The sequence below is a fragment of the Epargyreus clarus genome, unplaced genomic scaffold, assembly GCF_041222505.1.
Source record: "Epargyreus clarus isolate Ecla_fem2 unplaced genomic scaffold, WU_Ecla_fem_2.2 ptg000016l, whole genome shotgun sequence".
Lineage (NCBI taxonomy): Eukaryota > Metazoa > Arthropoda > Insecta > Lepidoptera > Hesperiidae > Epargyreus > Epargyreus clarus.
Genome location: NW_027332224.1, coordinates 6,026,803 through 6,042,994, shown reverse-complemented (window position 1 = coordinate 6,042,994; position 16,192 = coordinate 6,026,803). Strand labels below are relative to the sequence as shown.

Sequence of the window (16,192 nt, the reverse complement as noted above, 5' to 3'; positions counted from 1 at the left end):
TGTAGTCAAAGATAAATTATTCAATTATAATCCGATGTAATCCAAATAAAGGTAAGTTATTAGTAAAGGTAGTTTATAAAGGGTAGGTGCCAAAGGGGAAGAGGTGGGGTAGTTAATTAGTTACACAAAAAAACGAAATACTACCCCTATTCCATATCGGCCTTCCCCCTCGATCATTTACTAAAGACGCCTTTGCAACTAATTTTCAGGAATTACAATAAAAAATGTGCAAAATTACTCAATATAGGTATGCCAAGCAGGCTTCCGTAGCTGTCAACATTATACTTAAGGGATGAAGACACCCTCCCTTAGTTGTCGACGCAACACGTAAGGTGGCGCTTACTATTTTAGAAAATTTACTAATTTAGGGCTAGTTCCAAAATTTGTATGTGCAAATATTTTTTGGGAAATAAAAATAAAATAAAAAAAAAAAACAAAAACGAAACCGTCTGGTGAATTTCTACTTATTAGCCAAGCATGCCCTGGTGGGATTCGAACCCACAGTCTCCGGCACCAACAACCGGGCCTTTCCTATTAGGCCACAGGGACACAACGTAATGTTTCGAAAAGTTGCATATATTGTGTAATTTTGTAATAGTTTTTATTCTATTTTTAACTCCTGCAAATCATTTTCTTTGCTTTGCAACTAGTAAAGCAAAGAAAATAATCGAGGGGCAGGATGATATGGAATAGGGGTAGTATTTCTTCCAGGGCTTTAACTACCCCTTTTGATCCCCCTCTCCCCCTTTTGGCTACACACTTTATTAGTTGTGTTTTCAAATTATCATTTTTGTTTATCAAAATGTTTGATGAGAGATATATTAAAATTCCATATTTACGATGGAAATATGTTAAAACGCCTTCTAGCGGATTTTTAGCGAAATCGAAGGGATGGAAGCAGGCTTCCGTAGCTGTCAACATTATACTTAAGGGATGAAGACAGGCTCCCGTAGCTGTCGACGTAATATGCTAGGTGGCGCTTACTGTATTAGAAAAAATACTACTTTAGTGCAGTTTTAAAATTGGAACCTATTACGAAAAAATATTTAAAAATTTTAATAATTAACTCTTTGTAAATTGTTATATTGAAAAAATATTTTCTGTATACTTTCAAAAGTCTAAGCACTTATAATTTTTTTACGTTTCAAAAAATTAATTGTAATAATTTGCAAAAAAACAAGCATTATATATACAAAACAAATAATAGAAAAACAAAAACGTAACTGTCTCGTGAATTTCTACTTATCTCCCAAATGTGCCCTGGTGGGATTCGAACCCACAGTCTCCGACACCAACAGCCGGGCCTTTCCTATTAGGCCACAGGGACACAAAGTTAACTGACGAAATGTGGCATATATTGTGAGTAAATATGAACTAATAAGGCATGATAAAATGATTGTAGTTAATCAGTAAAAAAATGGCCTAGTGCGAGGTGAAATCGTGTACGGAAGGATTCGTATCACCAATTTTTTATTGATTTTTTACTTTTAAAATTTGTTATCATAGTAGTATGACATGGGGCTCTTCAAAAAGGTGCAAAAATAGCTCTCATCCAAAGCAGGCGATGCATTGGCGAATCCTCTGGTGTTGCAAATGTCCATAGGCGGCGTTGACTACTTTCCATCAGGTAGCACGTCTGCTTAATCGTTAGGTTAAGCAAAAAAAAAAGCCATAAGAAGATACAATGGTTCAAATAAAACTGTTTTGAATAAAGACGGTTATCTATGACCATGAGGATTGCATTGCGGATTGACGCGCAAAGGTTTCCGGGTTCTATCCCGAGCCAGATATCCATGAAATTACTAATATTTATTCAATAATATTAAGTTTTATTACATTGAAATCTTCACTACATATTATAAAACAAAGTTGCTTCCCGCCTGTCCACATGTTTGCTTAGATCTTTAAAACTACAAAACGGAATTTGATGCGGTTTTCTTTAATAGATAGAGTGATTCAACAGAAAGGTTTGTATGTGTAATATAAGTATAACATACTATAAAATACTGATCATTTTACAGATTTCGTAAATAAACACCTTTTTTGGGCTTACATTACGAACGCTGCCTGAACCCTACCAGATAAATTAAAATAATGTTCTACAGTATTGTACACCTTGAAAATATCTACAAATAAGTCCGAGATGGCATGTGTATATCTTTGTTGCGTACTCCACAATAACTGTGTTTATGATTTAAAAAGAAGACAAAAATTAAGTTCATATTAAAAGGGTAAAAGAAGATAAAAAATAAGTTTATATTAAAAAGGTTTTAATAGATACCAAATATTAAACCTTATCAAAAAAAATTGTTTCAAAAACATCAAGCGTTTAATGTACATAAAATTTGATCCCACGAGTATAACATTTTGCGGGATGAATATATGGAGGCATGCACTATCAATACGGGTGATTTGCGTTCGGTTTAATTATCAAAGTACGAAACCAGGCTGCTGTATACCTGGAAAGTGTTCACTGCTGCCAGTTAGGATAGTAACAAGTAACCTAGTCCATATAGATTGGGGGTTTAACCTGAAGCCTATCAAAGACGCGTAACCACTCCTGAGTAGATACAGAATTGGAAATTAGAATTTTTGTATGTGGAACCAAGATAAGTCCATGAATCGAAAAAATGTTTTCTCTCTCTGCTCTAAAACCTTTATTGCTTCTCTTTCTCCTTGTTAAAATGTCATCTTGTGAATTTCTTGCGAAATTGAAGGGATGGAAGCAGCCTCCCGTAGCTGTCGACGTAACACGTTAGGTGGCGTTTACTGTTTTATAAAATGTACTAATTTAGGGCTGGTTTCAAAATGTATGTATGTATGTGCAAATATTTTTTTCGAACATTAAAAAATTAAATAAAAAAAAAAAAACAAAACGAAACTGTCTGGTGGATGTACGGATAATCTTGTGTACCCTGGTGGGATTCGAACCCACAATCTCCGGCACCAACAACCGGGCCTTTCCTATTAGGCCACAGGGACACGACGTAATGTTTCGAAAAGTGGCATATATTGTGTAACTTTGTAATAGTTTTTATTCTTTTTTTTTAACTCCTACAAATTAGTTGCAAAGGCGTCATTAGCAAATGATCGAAGGGGGCGGCAGATATGGAATAGGAGTAGTATTTCTTCCAGGGCTTTAACTACCCCTTTTGACCCCCCTCTCCCCCTTTTGGCTACACACTTTATTAGTTGTGTTTTCAAATTATTATTTTTGTTTATCAAAATGTTTGATGAGAGATATATTAAAATGTCATATTTACGATGCAAATATGTTAAAACGCCATCTTGCGGATTTTTAGCGAAATCGAAGGGATGGAAGCAGGCTTCCGTAGCAGTCAACAGTATACTTAAGGGTTGAAGACAGCTTCCCGTAGCTGTCGACGTAATACGCTAGGTGGCGCTTACTGTATTAGAAAAAATACTACTTTAGTGCAGTTTTAAAATTGGTGAAATACTTTTAAAAAGTTAAATAATAAACTCTTTATAAATTCTTATATTGAAAAATTATTTTCTGTATACTTTCAAAAGTCTAAGCACTTATAATTTTGTTATGTTTCAAAAAAATAATTGTAATAATTTGCAAAAAATTCAAGCATTATATATACAAAACAAATAATAGAAAAACAAAAACGAAACTGTCTCGTGGATTTCTTCTTTAGCCAAAGCGTGCCCTGGTGGGATTCGAACCCACAGTCTCCGGCACCAACAGCCGGGCCTTTCCTATTAGGCCACAGGGACACAACGTAAACTGACGAAATGTTGCATATATTGTGAGTAAATATAAACTCATAAGGCATAAAAAAATGATTGTAATCAGTAAAAATAAAAAAATTGCCGAGTGCGAATTGCAATTGTGAACGGAAGCATTCGTATCACCAAATTTTCATTTATTTTTTATTTTTAAAATTTGTTATCATAGTCGAATGAGCTTCTTTCTGAGGTATTCCCGGAGCGCTATGACATGGGGCTCTTTGAAAAGGTGCAAAAATAGCTCTTATACAAAGCCGGCGACGCATTGGCGAATCCTCTGGTGTTGCAATTGTCCATAGGCGGCGTTGACTACTTTCCATCAGGTAGCACGTCTGCTTAACCCTTAGGTTAAACAATAAAAAAAACATTGTGATAATGTGAATTGTATACCTATAAAGGTTCAAATCTTCCTATACCGGTACAATAGATAAACCAAAAAACGCAAAAAAAAATCTGTTTGGAAAACCCCGTCTTTATCCACAACAACCCGCATTGTATAACGGATTGACGCGCAAAAGGTTACGGTTCGATCCCCGGCCAGACAGAGATCTGAATTTGGATATCATTTCTGGGTCTGGGTGTTTATGTATTTGTCTTTGTGTGTGTCCATGGCATCGATGACATAGGCAATCCTAGTGTAGGGCTGTGAGTGTAGAAAGCGTCTTTTCGTTTTTATTTTTTATTTTTACCATTTCTTGTTTACGTCATATCTTTGTAAATTTAAGTATCTATCTATAAAGATATCGCATCGCACATGGTATAGAACGACCTTAACCTTTAGGGCCAATCCCAGTATTGAGATTTACAACCGAAACGAATCGTATGCCCTCAGTTGACCTCAAATTATGGGGTTTAAAAGGGTTTGTCTGTTAGTATAAGTATCTATACAGTATCGTTGATCTTCATACAAACGTACGGAACGCAAGTTATACCTTTTTTTTTTTCCTAACGAGGGGGAAACCTTCAAAAGGTACCCGACGACGTGGGAGCGACGCCGGGTTATGTGGGATTCTTACCGCACTAAAACCCCCCCGGTGGCCGTCCTCAACGCTTGTTGGAGAACTCCGGGATCTCTGACGGAACGCAACCGGAGTCCTCGCTTCGATTTCGGTATGCACTCGGTATGCGAACAGGCGCGAATGTGCTGCAGTGATATGTGGTCAGTGACGTTTTTTTTATTTAAACAATTATATAGCGTCTGTACTAGTAGGTCCCATCATGAATAGTTTCTTTTTTTAAAGATCGGTATTTCGATTTTTTACCGAGCAAAATACCTGGATTCATAAATAAATAAATGAACATGACGAAGGAATATTACATACGAATGATAATTTAGCAAAAGCTATTCTTGCTGAACATAACTATACTTTTCATACCTACTAAACTACTTGCAACTTATTAATTTTTATAACTTATTATTTTCCACTAAAACAAAATGTCAGTCAACCTTTCGCCTACTAAGGAGCGACTATGTAAAGGCTAAAATATAATATTTATAACTAGCTGACCCGGAAACCTTTTTACCGACTCAAAATCTATTTATCAAATATATTTCATACAAAATATAGCCTATGTTACTCATGAATAATGTAGCTTTCGAATGGTGAAAGAATTTTTAAAACCGGTCCAGTAGTTTTTGAGTCTATACATTACAACCGAACAAACAAAGAAAATTTTCCTCTTTATAATATTAGTATACAATAATATTAGACAAAAAATCTATCATATGTAACCAAAAGTTCACATTTAGAATGCAAATATGTTACAACGCCATCTTGCGGATTTCTTGCGAAATTTAAGGAATGCAAGCAAACTACCCTAGCGTTCAACATTATACTTAAGGGATGAAGACAGGCTCCCGTAGCTGTCGACGTCATACGCTAGATGGCGCTTACTGTTTTAGAAAATTTACTAATTTAGAGCCAGTTTCAAACTTCGTATGTGTAAATATTTTTTCGAGCATTAAAAAATAAAATATATATAAAAAAAAAACAAAAACGAAACTGTCTAGTGGATTTAAGGAGTAATGTTGTGTACCCTGGTGGGATTCGAACCCACAGTCTCCGGCACCAACAACCGGGCCTTTCCTATTAGGCCACAGGGACACAACGTAATGTTTCGAAAAGTGTTATATATTGTGTAATTTTGTAATTTTTTTTTCTTTTTTTAACTCCTGCAAATTAGTTGCAAAGGCATCATTAGCAATTGATCAAGGGAGGAGGCAGATATGGAATAGGGGTAGTATTTCATTTTTTTGTGTAACTAGTCAACTACCCCCTATTCCCCTTTGGCAATACCTACCCTTTATAAATTGTGTTGTAAAATTATCAGTTTTGTTTTTGAAATATTTGTCGTGAGATATGTTGAAAGTTCATATTTTAGATGCAAATATATTAAAACGCCATCTTACGGATTTTTTGCGAAATTGAAGGGATGCAAGCAGGCTTCCGTAGCTGTCAACGTTATACTTAAGGGATGAAGACAGCTTCCCGTAGCTGTCGACATAATACGCTAGGTGGCGCTTACTGTTTTAAAAAAATCCTAATTTAGTGCAAATTTTAAAATAGGACCCTATTACGAAAAAATATTTAAAAAATTTAATAATAAACTCTTTGTAAATTCTTACATTGAAAAATTATTTTCTGTATACTTACAAAAGTGTAAGCACTTATAATTATTTTACGTTTCAAAAAATTTATTGTAATAATTTGCAAAAAAATTCAAGCATTATAATTATATACAAAACAAATAATAGAAAAACAAAAACGTAACTGTCTCGTGAATTTCAACTTTTCTCCCAAATGTGCCCTGGTGGGATTCGAACCCACAGTCTCCGGCACCAACAACCGGGCCTTTCCTATTAGGCCACAGGGACACAACGTAAACTGACGAAATGTTGCATATATTGTGAGTAAATATAAACTCATAAAGCATAAAAGAAAAAAAGCATATTATAAAAAAATGATTGTAATCAGTAAAAATAAAAAAAATTGCCGAGTGCTAATTGCAATTGTGAACGGAAGCATTCGTATCACCAAATTTTTATTTTTAAAATTTGTTATCATAGTGTAATGAGCTTCCTCCCGGTATTCCCGGAGCTCTATGACATGGGATTCCTCGAAAAGGTGCAAAACTAGCTCTTATACAAAATCGGCGAATCCTCTGGTGTTGCAATTGTCCATAGGCGGCGTTGACTACTTTCCATCAGGTAGCACGTCTGCTTAACCCTTAGGTTAAACAATAAAAAAAACATTGTGATAATGTGAATTGTATACCTATAAAGGTTCAAATCTTCCTATACCGGTTCAACAGATAAACCAAAAAACGCAAAAAAAAACTGTTTGGAATACGCGCAAAGGGTTTCGGGTTCGATCCCCGGCCAGACAGAGATCTGAATTTGGATATCATTTCTGGGTCTGGGTGTTTATGTATTTGTCTTTGTGTGTGTCCATGGCATCCATGACAGGCAATCCTAGTGTAGGGCTGTGAGTGTAGAAAGCGTCTTTTCGTTATTTTTTTTTTATTTTTACCATTTCTTATTACGCCATATCTTTGTAAATTTAAGTATCTATCTATAAAGATATCGCATCGCACATGGTATAAAACGACCTTAACCTTTAGGGTCAATCCCAGTATTGAGATTTACAGCCGAAACGAATCGTATGCCCTCAGATGACCTTAAAATTATGGGGTTAAAAGGGTTTGTCTGCATACCTTAGAGTATGTTATACTTTGTAATAAGCATTTTAAAGAAAGAAAGAAAGAAAAAAATCTTTCTTTCTTAATAAGCATTTTTGTATCTGATTTATGAAGGCATTCTTTTTAGGGTTTTGTACCCTTACCATGAGTTTTTACGTTTTGACAAATATGTCTGTTTTGGTATTTGTTTACGTATTTTCCCATACAATTTCCAATCAGCGTCCCTAGCGGATTGCATCAGAACTATAGTGTCAGTAACGTAACATTGAATGTCTAAATTGACAAATGACGCTTTATGTTGTGTCTCTCTTTTTGCGAACATGTGAGGTAGACAAAAATACTTGAGCACTTAATTATTGTTACGTTAACTCAGTCTACTGAAGCAAACGGAACAGAATAATGGATTGAGTAAACGTAACGTATAATTGTGGGATGTTTGGAAAACTCATAGTAAGGGTAGTACCCTTACTATGGGTACAGTTACCCAAAGGGTAAAAACGGAATCCTATTACCACAGTATATGGATATACAGTAATTTAACTCTGCCCTGACCTTGAATTAGATACCTACGGTTGCGCTGGGCACGGTAACGCGTTAGGGCTGCCTGCCTACAGTTTTTAATGACATCTGCATACTTTACTTTCTTTTTAATTTTTTGATTGTAAATGTTGTATTTTTTTATTTAAACAAATGAATGCTATAGTTAATTATATAGAAAGTGTTGAATGAAAATGCATGTTATGTTTTTTAATATGTATATATTACGTAATAGAAACTATTTTTATAATTGGGTACTTGACAGTTACAACAATAAAATATGAAATATGTTCGACATGATAGCTTATAAATTAACATAAATTATGCAAAATTTAGTTTAATTTTTATTACAATATTAAATAATAATTTTAATTAGAGATGCGCCGAATAGTGGCTTCAGCGAATTTTACCGTAAAAAGTCGAGTTTATTTCAAAAGAACAAATACTAAAGCTTTTGTTAAAATTGTCTAATTCCTTTTTCAGTCGCAGTAAATACTTAATATTTGACGCTCTTTCTAGTTTTGGTGAAAATACCGCGGAAATAGGTGACTTTACCTTATATGCACTATCAAAATGTCGAAATATGCATGCAAATATGCACTAAAAAGGGCAAAACATGGCCCATATATGCGCTATTAGATTAACATTGTAACGCACTACAGAATAGGGCCCCTACAGAATAGTCCCTCGGCGGCATATCGCGCGAACAAACGGGTGCCGAAAGGCCGCTAAGCCACGCCCTCAGCCTTTGTTGCGCCGCGCGACGACGAATAAATACGACGCGTGCGTTGTGCAAGCAAGCCCTTCGTTTATCAACAGTTTCGAGTTTTATTTTGCGCGGGAATAATAAAAGTTGTAAATTGGTCGAAGAAATAGTTTTATTCTATTAATTCAGAAGAGGGATAACCTCAAATAACAAGCTCTGACACCTGTCTACTGAGCCAAAATTACAACAATCATACGTATTTTTTTAAAATATCAAATTGTATTAATTAAAAACTAATCTAATTTAGTAGTAGTAGTACCTAGTAGATTAAGTATCTACTAGTATTAACATAAAAATCATTGTAATTGTCTTACCTTTCGGAGTTTCCAGGCAGTTTAAAAAATGTTATATCTGGATGTGTTATTGACGAATTGAAGCAACCAAAAACAACACAATATAATCTATAACTTTTCTTCGCCATATTATTCTTGAAACAACAAAATATCTTACAAAACCGTCACATCACCCGCTCGTCACCGTGGCACATTCACGAATGTTCGTGTACCGAGTTAGTACCGGCCCGAGGCGAGTAGGCGTGGCTTGCGTTTCGTGCGTTTGTATGAAGATAAAATACTGTATATCCTTATACTGTGCTATTACTAAGCCGCTGCCTGTCCGTCTGTTACAGGGCTATGTCTCTTAAACGGTAATAGTCCAATAGTATCTATACTAATATTATAAAGAGGAAAACTTTGTTTGTTTGTTTGATTGTAATGAATAGGCTCAAAAACTACTGGACCGATTTTAAAAATTCTTTCACCTCTTTTCCTCTTTATAATATTAGTTCACCAGTTTTCCTCTTTATAATATTAGTATAGATGAACTATCGATAAATCAATGATTATAAATATTTGTCAATTTTTATTAACTATTCTATCACATTTTATCATTGCTTGAATTTCACTAACAAAAGTTTTTAAATTTCCACTAAACGAATAATACATTCCTTACAAAATCAGTTAATTTTTAAAGGTTCAATAACTCAATATTGAAGGGTTGAATGACCAAGAATTGAGGTAATTTAGTACGTTCTTCAACAACCATATTGATGTTCAGTTACGAGTTACTGAGAATTCCTGTTGATTGTTCACTGATAAGTTATCGCCGCGGGCCGAAGTAACATGAGAAACTGGTGTCATTTTGTGGCATTTTGACTTTAAAAAAGTAAAAAAAAACTACCATGGCATTTTTTTTTATATAGTTTAACCTAACGATTAGGCAGACGTGCTACCTGATGGAAAGTAGTCAACGCCGCCTATGGACATTTGCAACACCACAGGAGTCGCCAATGCATCGCCGGCTTTGTATGAGAGCTCTTTTTGCACCTTTATTAAAGAGCCCCATGTCATAGCGCTCCGGGAATACCTCAGGAGGAAGCTCATTCCACATCTTACACGTCCGCGGCAAGAACGTCCGTGCAATGTGCAAAGTGCATGGGCTGAGGGTAGTCCGTTTTACGGTTTATTATGTCGCAGCGTGGTACCCTCCATATATATTAACATACTCGTATGTTTCTAGTATTATAAGAACTTTTTTTTTATAATATAGGAGTAACAGACGAGCATGCAGTCCACCTGATGGTAAGTGGCTACTGCCGCCCATGGACATCTGTAATCAACCCCAGATAGGATTAGATATTCCTACCTGAGGTCGGCCACTGATGCGCCGCTACCCCTGAGGACTAAGCTGGAATGCCTCGGAAATGTGTGTATCCCTTACCACACTCTTCAAACCGGAACACAGCAGCGCCTAACACTGCTGTTATTAGGTAGAAATAGATGTGGCCGTGTTGCCGCCGGAGTCGAACCACAAAGGGTTCTACCACCTTCAAATAGCTTTTGAAGGTTCCCCCTCGTCAACAAAAAAAGGCAGAAGTAGGAGATCACTTCCTTAAAAGCAAGAAATAAAGTAATACTCCAAACTGTTACTTGTTACCGCTGACCGTAATATCAATATTACGATCCGAATTCGAACCGGGTCACTCCTTGTTGGGCAACCGGTAGGGATGTGACAGTATAATCGATTATCATAAAAAAATCGATAGTTTTTTTTTAATAAAAATCTATATTTTTGGGCAATAATGGACTTTTATTATTTGATTTTAAATAGTAATATTATTTTTATTTAATTAAAGATTATTTTTGAGGAATCGATTATTATAGTGCGGTCGGCATACGGCTCTCGTACAATTTGAGAGCCGTGTTGAAGATTTTTTTTCGCCGTTTCCGGAACTAATGAGGACTAATCAGGACGTTTTGATGATTTTTTATGTTTATGAATTCCTGTGATTTATTGATTTTTTATAGACCAATTGAACTCAATTATCTTTTTAATCGATTATTCTTAATGATTTTTGATGTGAAACATCTATAGCCGCACGTAAAACCGATTTCTGGCGTGGTGGCGCATGCCGTGGCGACGCTATACGATGGTATATATATACAGTCTATATGCAGTAGTGTGTACGGTGTGGCGACGCGTCGCTATGCGATGTTTATTCAATAAATAGTCATCGTTATCTGGAAAAAAATCTTAATATTTTATTTTATCATTATGACATATTTAGTTCCTATCACAATATGTTCTTTTCTGCATATTACTTTTACAAAATGCCAGGCGTCCCGTGACGGCTCACATTTTTTTTTTTAAAAATCGATTAATTAAAAAAAAAAGAAATATCGATTACTATCACTCGTTCTCGACCCTAGCGACCGGTTACTAATGAGGTTATTTCGGCACCGCCTAAGAATCTCAATTAACGCTTCGGAGAACAGATACCGTGGAACACTTGTTTGAGGTGATTTAATCAGCAATGGGCCAGCGTGGACGATGCCCTTATTCGTAAGGTTATGTAGTAGGAGTAAGGCTAGATTAGATTAGATTAGTACCTAGTAGGAAATTATCGTGCAGTCCATCTTTTTTTTCATTTTTTTTTATAACATAGGAGTAGCAGACGAGCTTGCAGTCCACCTGATGGTAAGTGGCTACTGCCGCCCATGGACATCTGTAATCAACCACAGATAGGATTGGATAGTTCCACCTGAGGTCGGCTACAGATGCGCCGCTACCCCTGAGGGCAAAGGTGGTACGCCTCGGAAAAGTATGTCGCCCTTACCACACCCTTCAAACCGGAACACGCAGCGCCTAACACTGCTGTTATGAGGCAGAAATAGGTGTGCATCTGATGGTAAGTTGTCATTGAGGGCTAATTTGGAATGCCTCGTGCTTTCTCTTGAAAATAAAAATACCCATAGGAAGACTAAAGGTATTTTTATAAAAAGCAGTGTATCTTTTATACGATAAAAGTTTTGCAGAGGTTGAAAATATACAAACACGAGTTTTTGCCCGCGGCTTCGCTCGCGTTACGAAGTAATATTTTCATCCCCTATTTTATCCCCTTGGGGGTAGAATTGATCAAAATCCTTTCTTATCGGATGCCTACGCCATAACTTATAACTGCAAGCCAAATTTTAGCCCGATCCGTCCAGTGGTTTGGGCTGTGCGTTGATAGATCACTATGTCAGTCACCTTTGAGTTATATTTATTTACAAACATATTAAACTGATGGTGGTAGAACTTTGTGGTTCAACTCCGGCGCCACACCTATTTCTGCCTAATAACAGCAGGGTTAAGCACGGCTCAGAAACTACGGGACCGATTTTAAAAATTATTTCACCATTCGAAAGCTACATTATCCACGAGTAACATAGGCTATATTTTATATGAAATATATTCGATATATTTTGAGGCGGTACAAAGTTTGCCCGGTCAGCTAGTATGCTATAATATTTATTATTATGGGACATACAAACCTTGGATTTCTACTTGTAAAACTTTGTATTGTATTCGTAATCTTGTAAAACTGACTATCTCTTACGGTTCAAGAGATAGAGCCCTGTGACAGTGATAAATAACGGAGACTTAGTGGTAGAGTCCCGTTTTTCTCTTTGGAAACGGAACCCTAATAGATTATTTCGCGTTTACAAAGGCAACTATAGTTTTTTATACTATAGGAGTAGCATGCAGCCGACCTAATGGTAAGTGTCTACTACCGTCAATGGACGTCTGTAATCAACCCCAGATAAGATTAGATTTCTACCTGGCACCGGCCACAAATGCGCTGCTACCCATAAGACTAAACTGGAATGCCTCAGAAAAGTATTATAATATAGTGCATGGCAATGTATAATAAATGTAATGTTTTTCAAATTCACTTAAATTAAATTTACATTTTTGCATGAATTAATTAATCATATCTTAATTTTAGGTTAATGATATCTCAATTTATGATATCTGAATTATTAATTGATGAGTGGATTTATTATTAATTTGTGTAAATTAGATGTGAAATTAATCAAAATATACATTTAATTTTATAAAAAAGCACACAAGCTAGAAACTGACAAACTTCTGATTCGTAATTTAGAAAGTGGATTTAAAAATAATCGTGTTTTTATATTTTTCTTTACCAGTTCCGCCCAGCCTCCTTATAAAAAATAGACTATTTTTCTTCTTCAAAATGTAAGTTATATGAATTGTCTGTTAAAAATTAAAATAAATTTCTAAAAATAAACACACTGTACATTTATTTGCGTACCATATAAAAGATTTCAACGCGTTTTCTTAAATATTTTTTAAAACTTTTAGTAACCGATTTCGAAAAAGATCAATTACTAGATCCGTTTATTTTACATAAGGACTAAGTCTCTAAAAATAAAAAGGGTTATAAACACCCTTCAAAGCAGAACGCAGCAGCGCTTAACACTGCTGGTATTAGGCAGAAATAGGTATGTTAATGGTACCACCGGCATGTAACCACACAAATTTCTATCTTCTTCTTATTCTAAGACGCGTGTAATACATAATAACATTAAAAAAAGTTGAAAGAAAATAGGGATTTGAACTTTTTTTTTCGTGTCACATACCGCTGTCCTTCCCGGGATCTCTTACTGGACGGTTCGAGCTCCCGCTCTTGCCGCCCGCAACCCCGGAAGCCCCCTTTTAGTCACCTCTTACGACAGGCAGGGGATACAGTAGCCCTATTCTAGTCCCGGAACTACAGGGACAAGGGATTCGAACCTAGGCCACCACATCAAAAGACAGCAATAACTAACGCTATCCATAAACTAGTCTATTAATCAGCCACTCTCACTGACTAAATTTAAATCTCATTCACATTTACGCCTATGAGATTGGCTCAATGATATGCAATTTAAATCTCATTCACATTTTACGTGTATGAGATTGGCTCAATGATATGCTAATGTGATTTAATTATAAAAAAAAGTAGAAATGTTATCATTTGATTAATTGAACGATCAATATAATATTAGCAGTTTATACATCAAGAGTCCGGGTTCGAATCCCAGGCATAACGTTAGGTGCGTAATAGAAATCGTTGTATCAAATGTTAACTTTGGAGAAAAATGCTCAGGAATCTCTCTGAGATGTCCCTGTGGTGTTCAAGAAAGTTCTTAAAGGAAAGTGAAGTCTACCAATACGTACTTGGCCAGCGCGGTGAACTATGGCCTAATCCTTCTCACTCTGAGAGGAGACCCGTGCCCAGCACTGGGACGGTAATAGGTTAATGATGATGAGACTAACAAAAAGCTTGTGTGTCGTAACCGATTTACAAAGTTAACAAGTTCACATCACGCGGTCAGTACTTGGATGGGTGACCACTTAAAAGGCAACTGAGGCAGTCGTCCAAAAGGAGCTTAAAAATGAGCTTAATAAATAAATAAAAGGAGCTTGGAAATATAAGGCCACTGTTGATCTAAAAAATATGTAGGTTTATACTTGTATCGGTAGTGCCTTCAAAGTCAAACTGCAAAGAGTTCTACTACCTTAAATCCGTTTTATATAAATTAATTTTACGCTCTACCTATATATTTTATACCTTCCTAAGGTTTTTTGAGTTAGTCTAGTAATTTTGTTGCATGTATTATACTCGAGACAAGTTATGGCAAAAAATTGCACCTCACATTCTAAGGATCCCGGGTTGTATACATCAGGTAGAAATGTAGAGTCGTAGATAAACTTGTTTTTTTCCAGGATTTTAAATATCTGTGCACGGTACCCATGTCATAGACAATGCGGATATATAGAGGATTAAAAAATCATAAATCTCAATTTATTTATGAAAATCAGTATGGACTCTACATAACATTTTTTTATATAAAATTTTATATAAAATTAAGTATTAAAAAACTCACCCCTATCATAATCTTCGCCCTTACAACTTAAGGGCAAATTGTCCAGAATTAAAGCCACTAAAATCAAAAACCATCTCACATCACATCGTAACTTTCCGAACAGGCACTTTAGAACTGTCATTTTGACGTGCGAAATCCCGCGAAAACGTGTTCAAATTTCGAATTCTGATGCGTTCCGTTCAACGCATTTCACTTTACATTAACTGCGGCAACGGAACGGTTTTCTCGGCATTTTTTGGAATATATCACGTATTTATTTTGACGAGCGACAAAAAAAACGTCTACTCTGTCCGACGGCAAAGAGCCCACTAGCCGAGTGACCAACTTAAAGACTGAAATAAGAAACACACATATTACTGGCGCACTTACTTTGAGAAAGTTCCAACTAGCTTTCTCTTGTACACAAATATCACCCATTTCACAACGTATTACAGGTGAAAGTCCTGTGCACATTTTGTTGATAACAACTCGGTCACACTTACACTGACTCGCTAAACAAGTGAACGGTGAAATGAGAAATTGTGAGGGAGACGTATGACAGAACGAGATAGGTAGACATTTCTTTTTCGAACACGACTACGTAAACTTTGAATATAGGCCACTTTTAAATAAGTGCTATTTTGAAATTCGAACATGAACATAAACTAAAAATTATACACGATTTTGGAGAGTAATGTTTTTCTATCGTATGTATGTCTCTTTCGTATTTATGTTATTATATGTAATGTATGTATGCCCCTTATTGGCATTCCCTAGAGCCCAAACCGGTCGGCGAATTTTAACATATGATATGTAGTAAATTCTTCTAGATTTTGGGATTGACATAGGCTATATATTTACATACATACACACGAAAAACATTACCCTCCGCAGTGGAATAACAAAGTTTTAAAATATAAAAGTCTTCTCCACTTTAAAGTATAAGGCATGGTAGAGCTTAGTATGCTTCGATCGAAGCGGTTCAATTAAAAAAATATATATTTATATTAAATTTATAATATATATTTATATTATATTATTTCAAAATCTAAAATACGTACAATACAAATCAAATCAAAATGTTTTTTTTTAAATTCAAAATAGGTTCTTTACAGAGCACTTTTTGAATGTCAAACTACCACCACTTCACAAGGTGTTTCGTTATGGAGAAGAAACGGCGAAAGAAACTCCATAACACACATTTTTTAAAAAAATGTTTTAGAAAAAATATTATAATAAATAA

At 35.5% G+C, this 16,192-nt stretch overlaps 1 protein-coding gene across 1 annotated transcript in view; it reads right to left on the bottom strand.

The window, feature by feature from the left end:
- Positions 1–15,266, bottom strand: part of flz (transmembrane serine protease filzig) — a 48,575-nt gene extending 33,309 nt beyond the window's left edge. The window contains exon 1 of the mRNA XM_073081414.1: positions 14,971–15,266. Within this exon, the coding sequence (XP_072937515.1) occupies positions 14,971–15,091 (121 nt within the window). The 5' untranslated portion in view covers positions 15,092–15,266. The remainder of the gene's footprint in view (positions 1–14,970) is intronic.
- Positions 15,267–16,192: the final 926 nt, after the last annotated feature.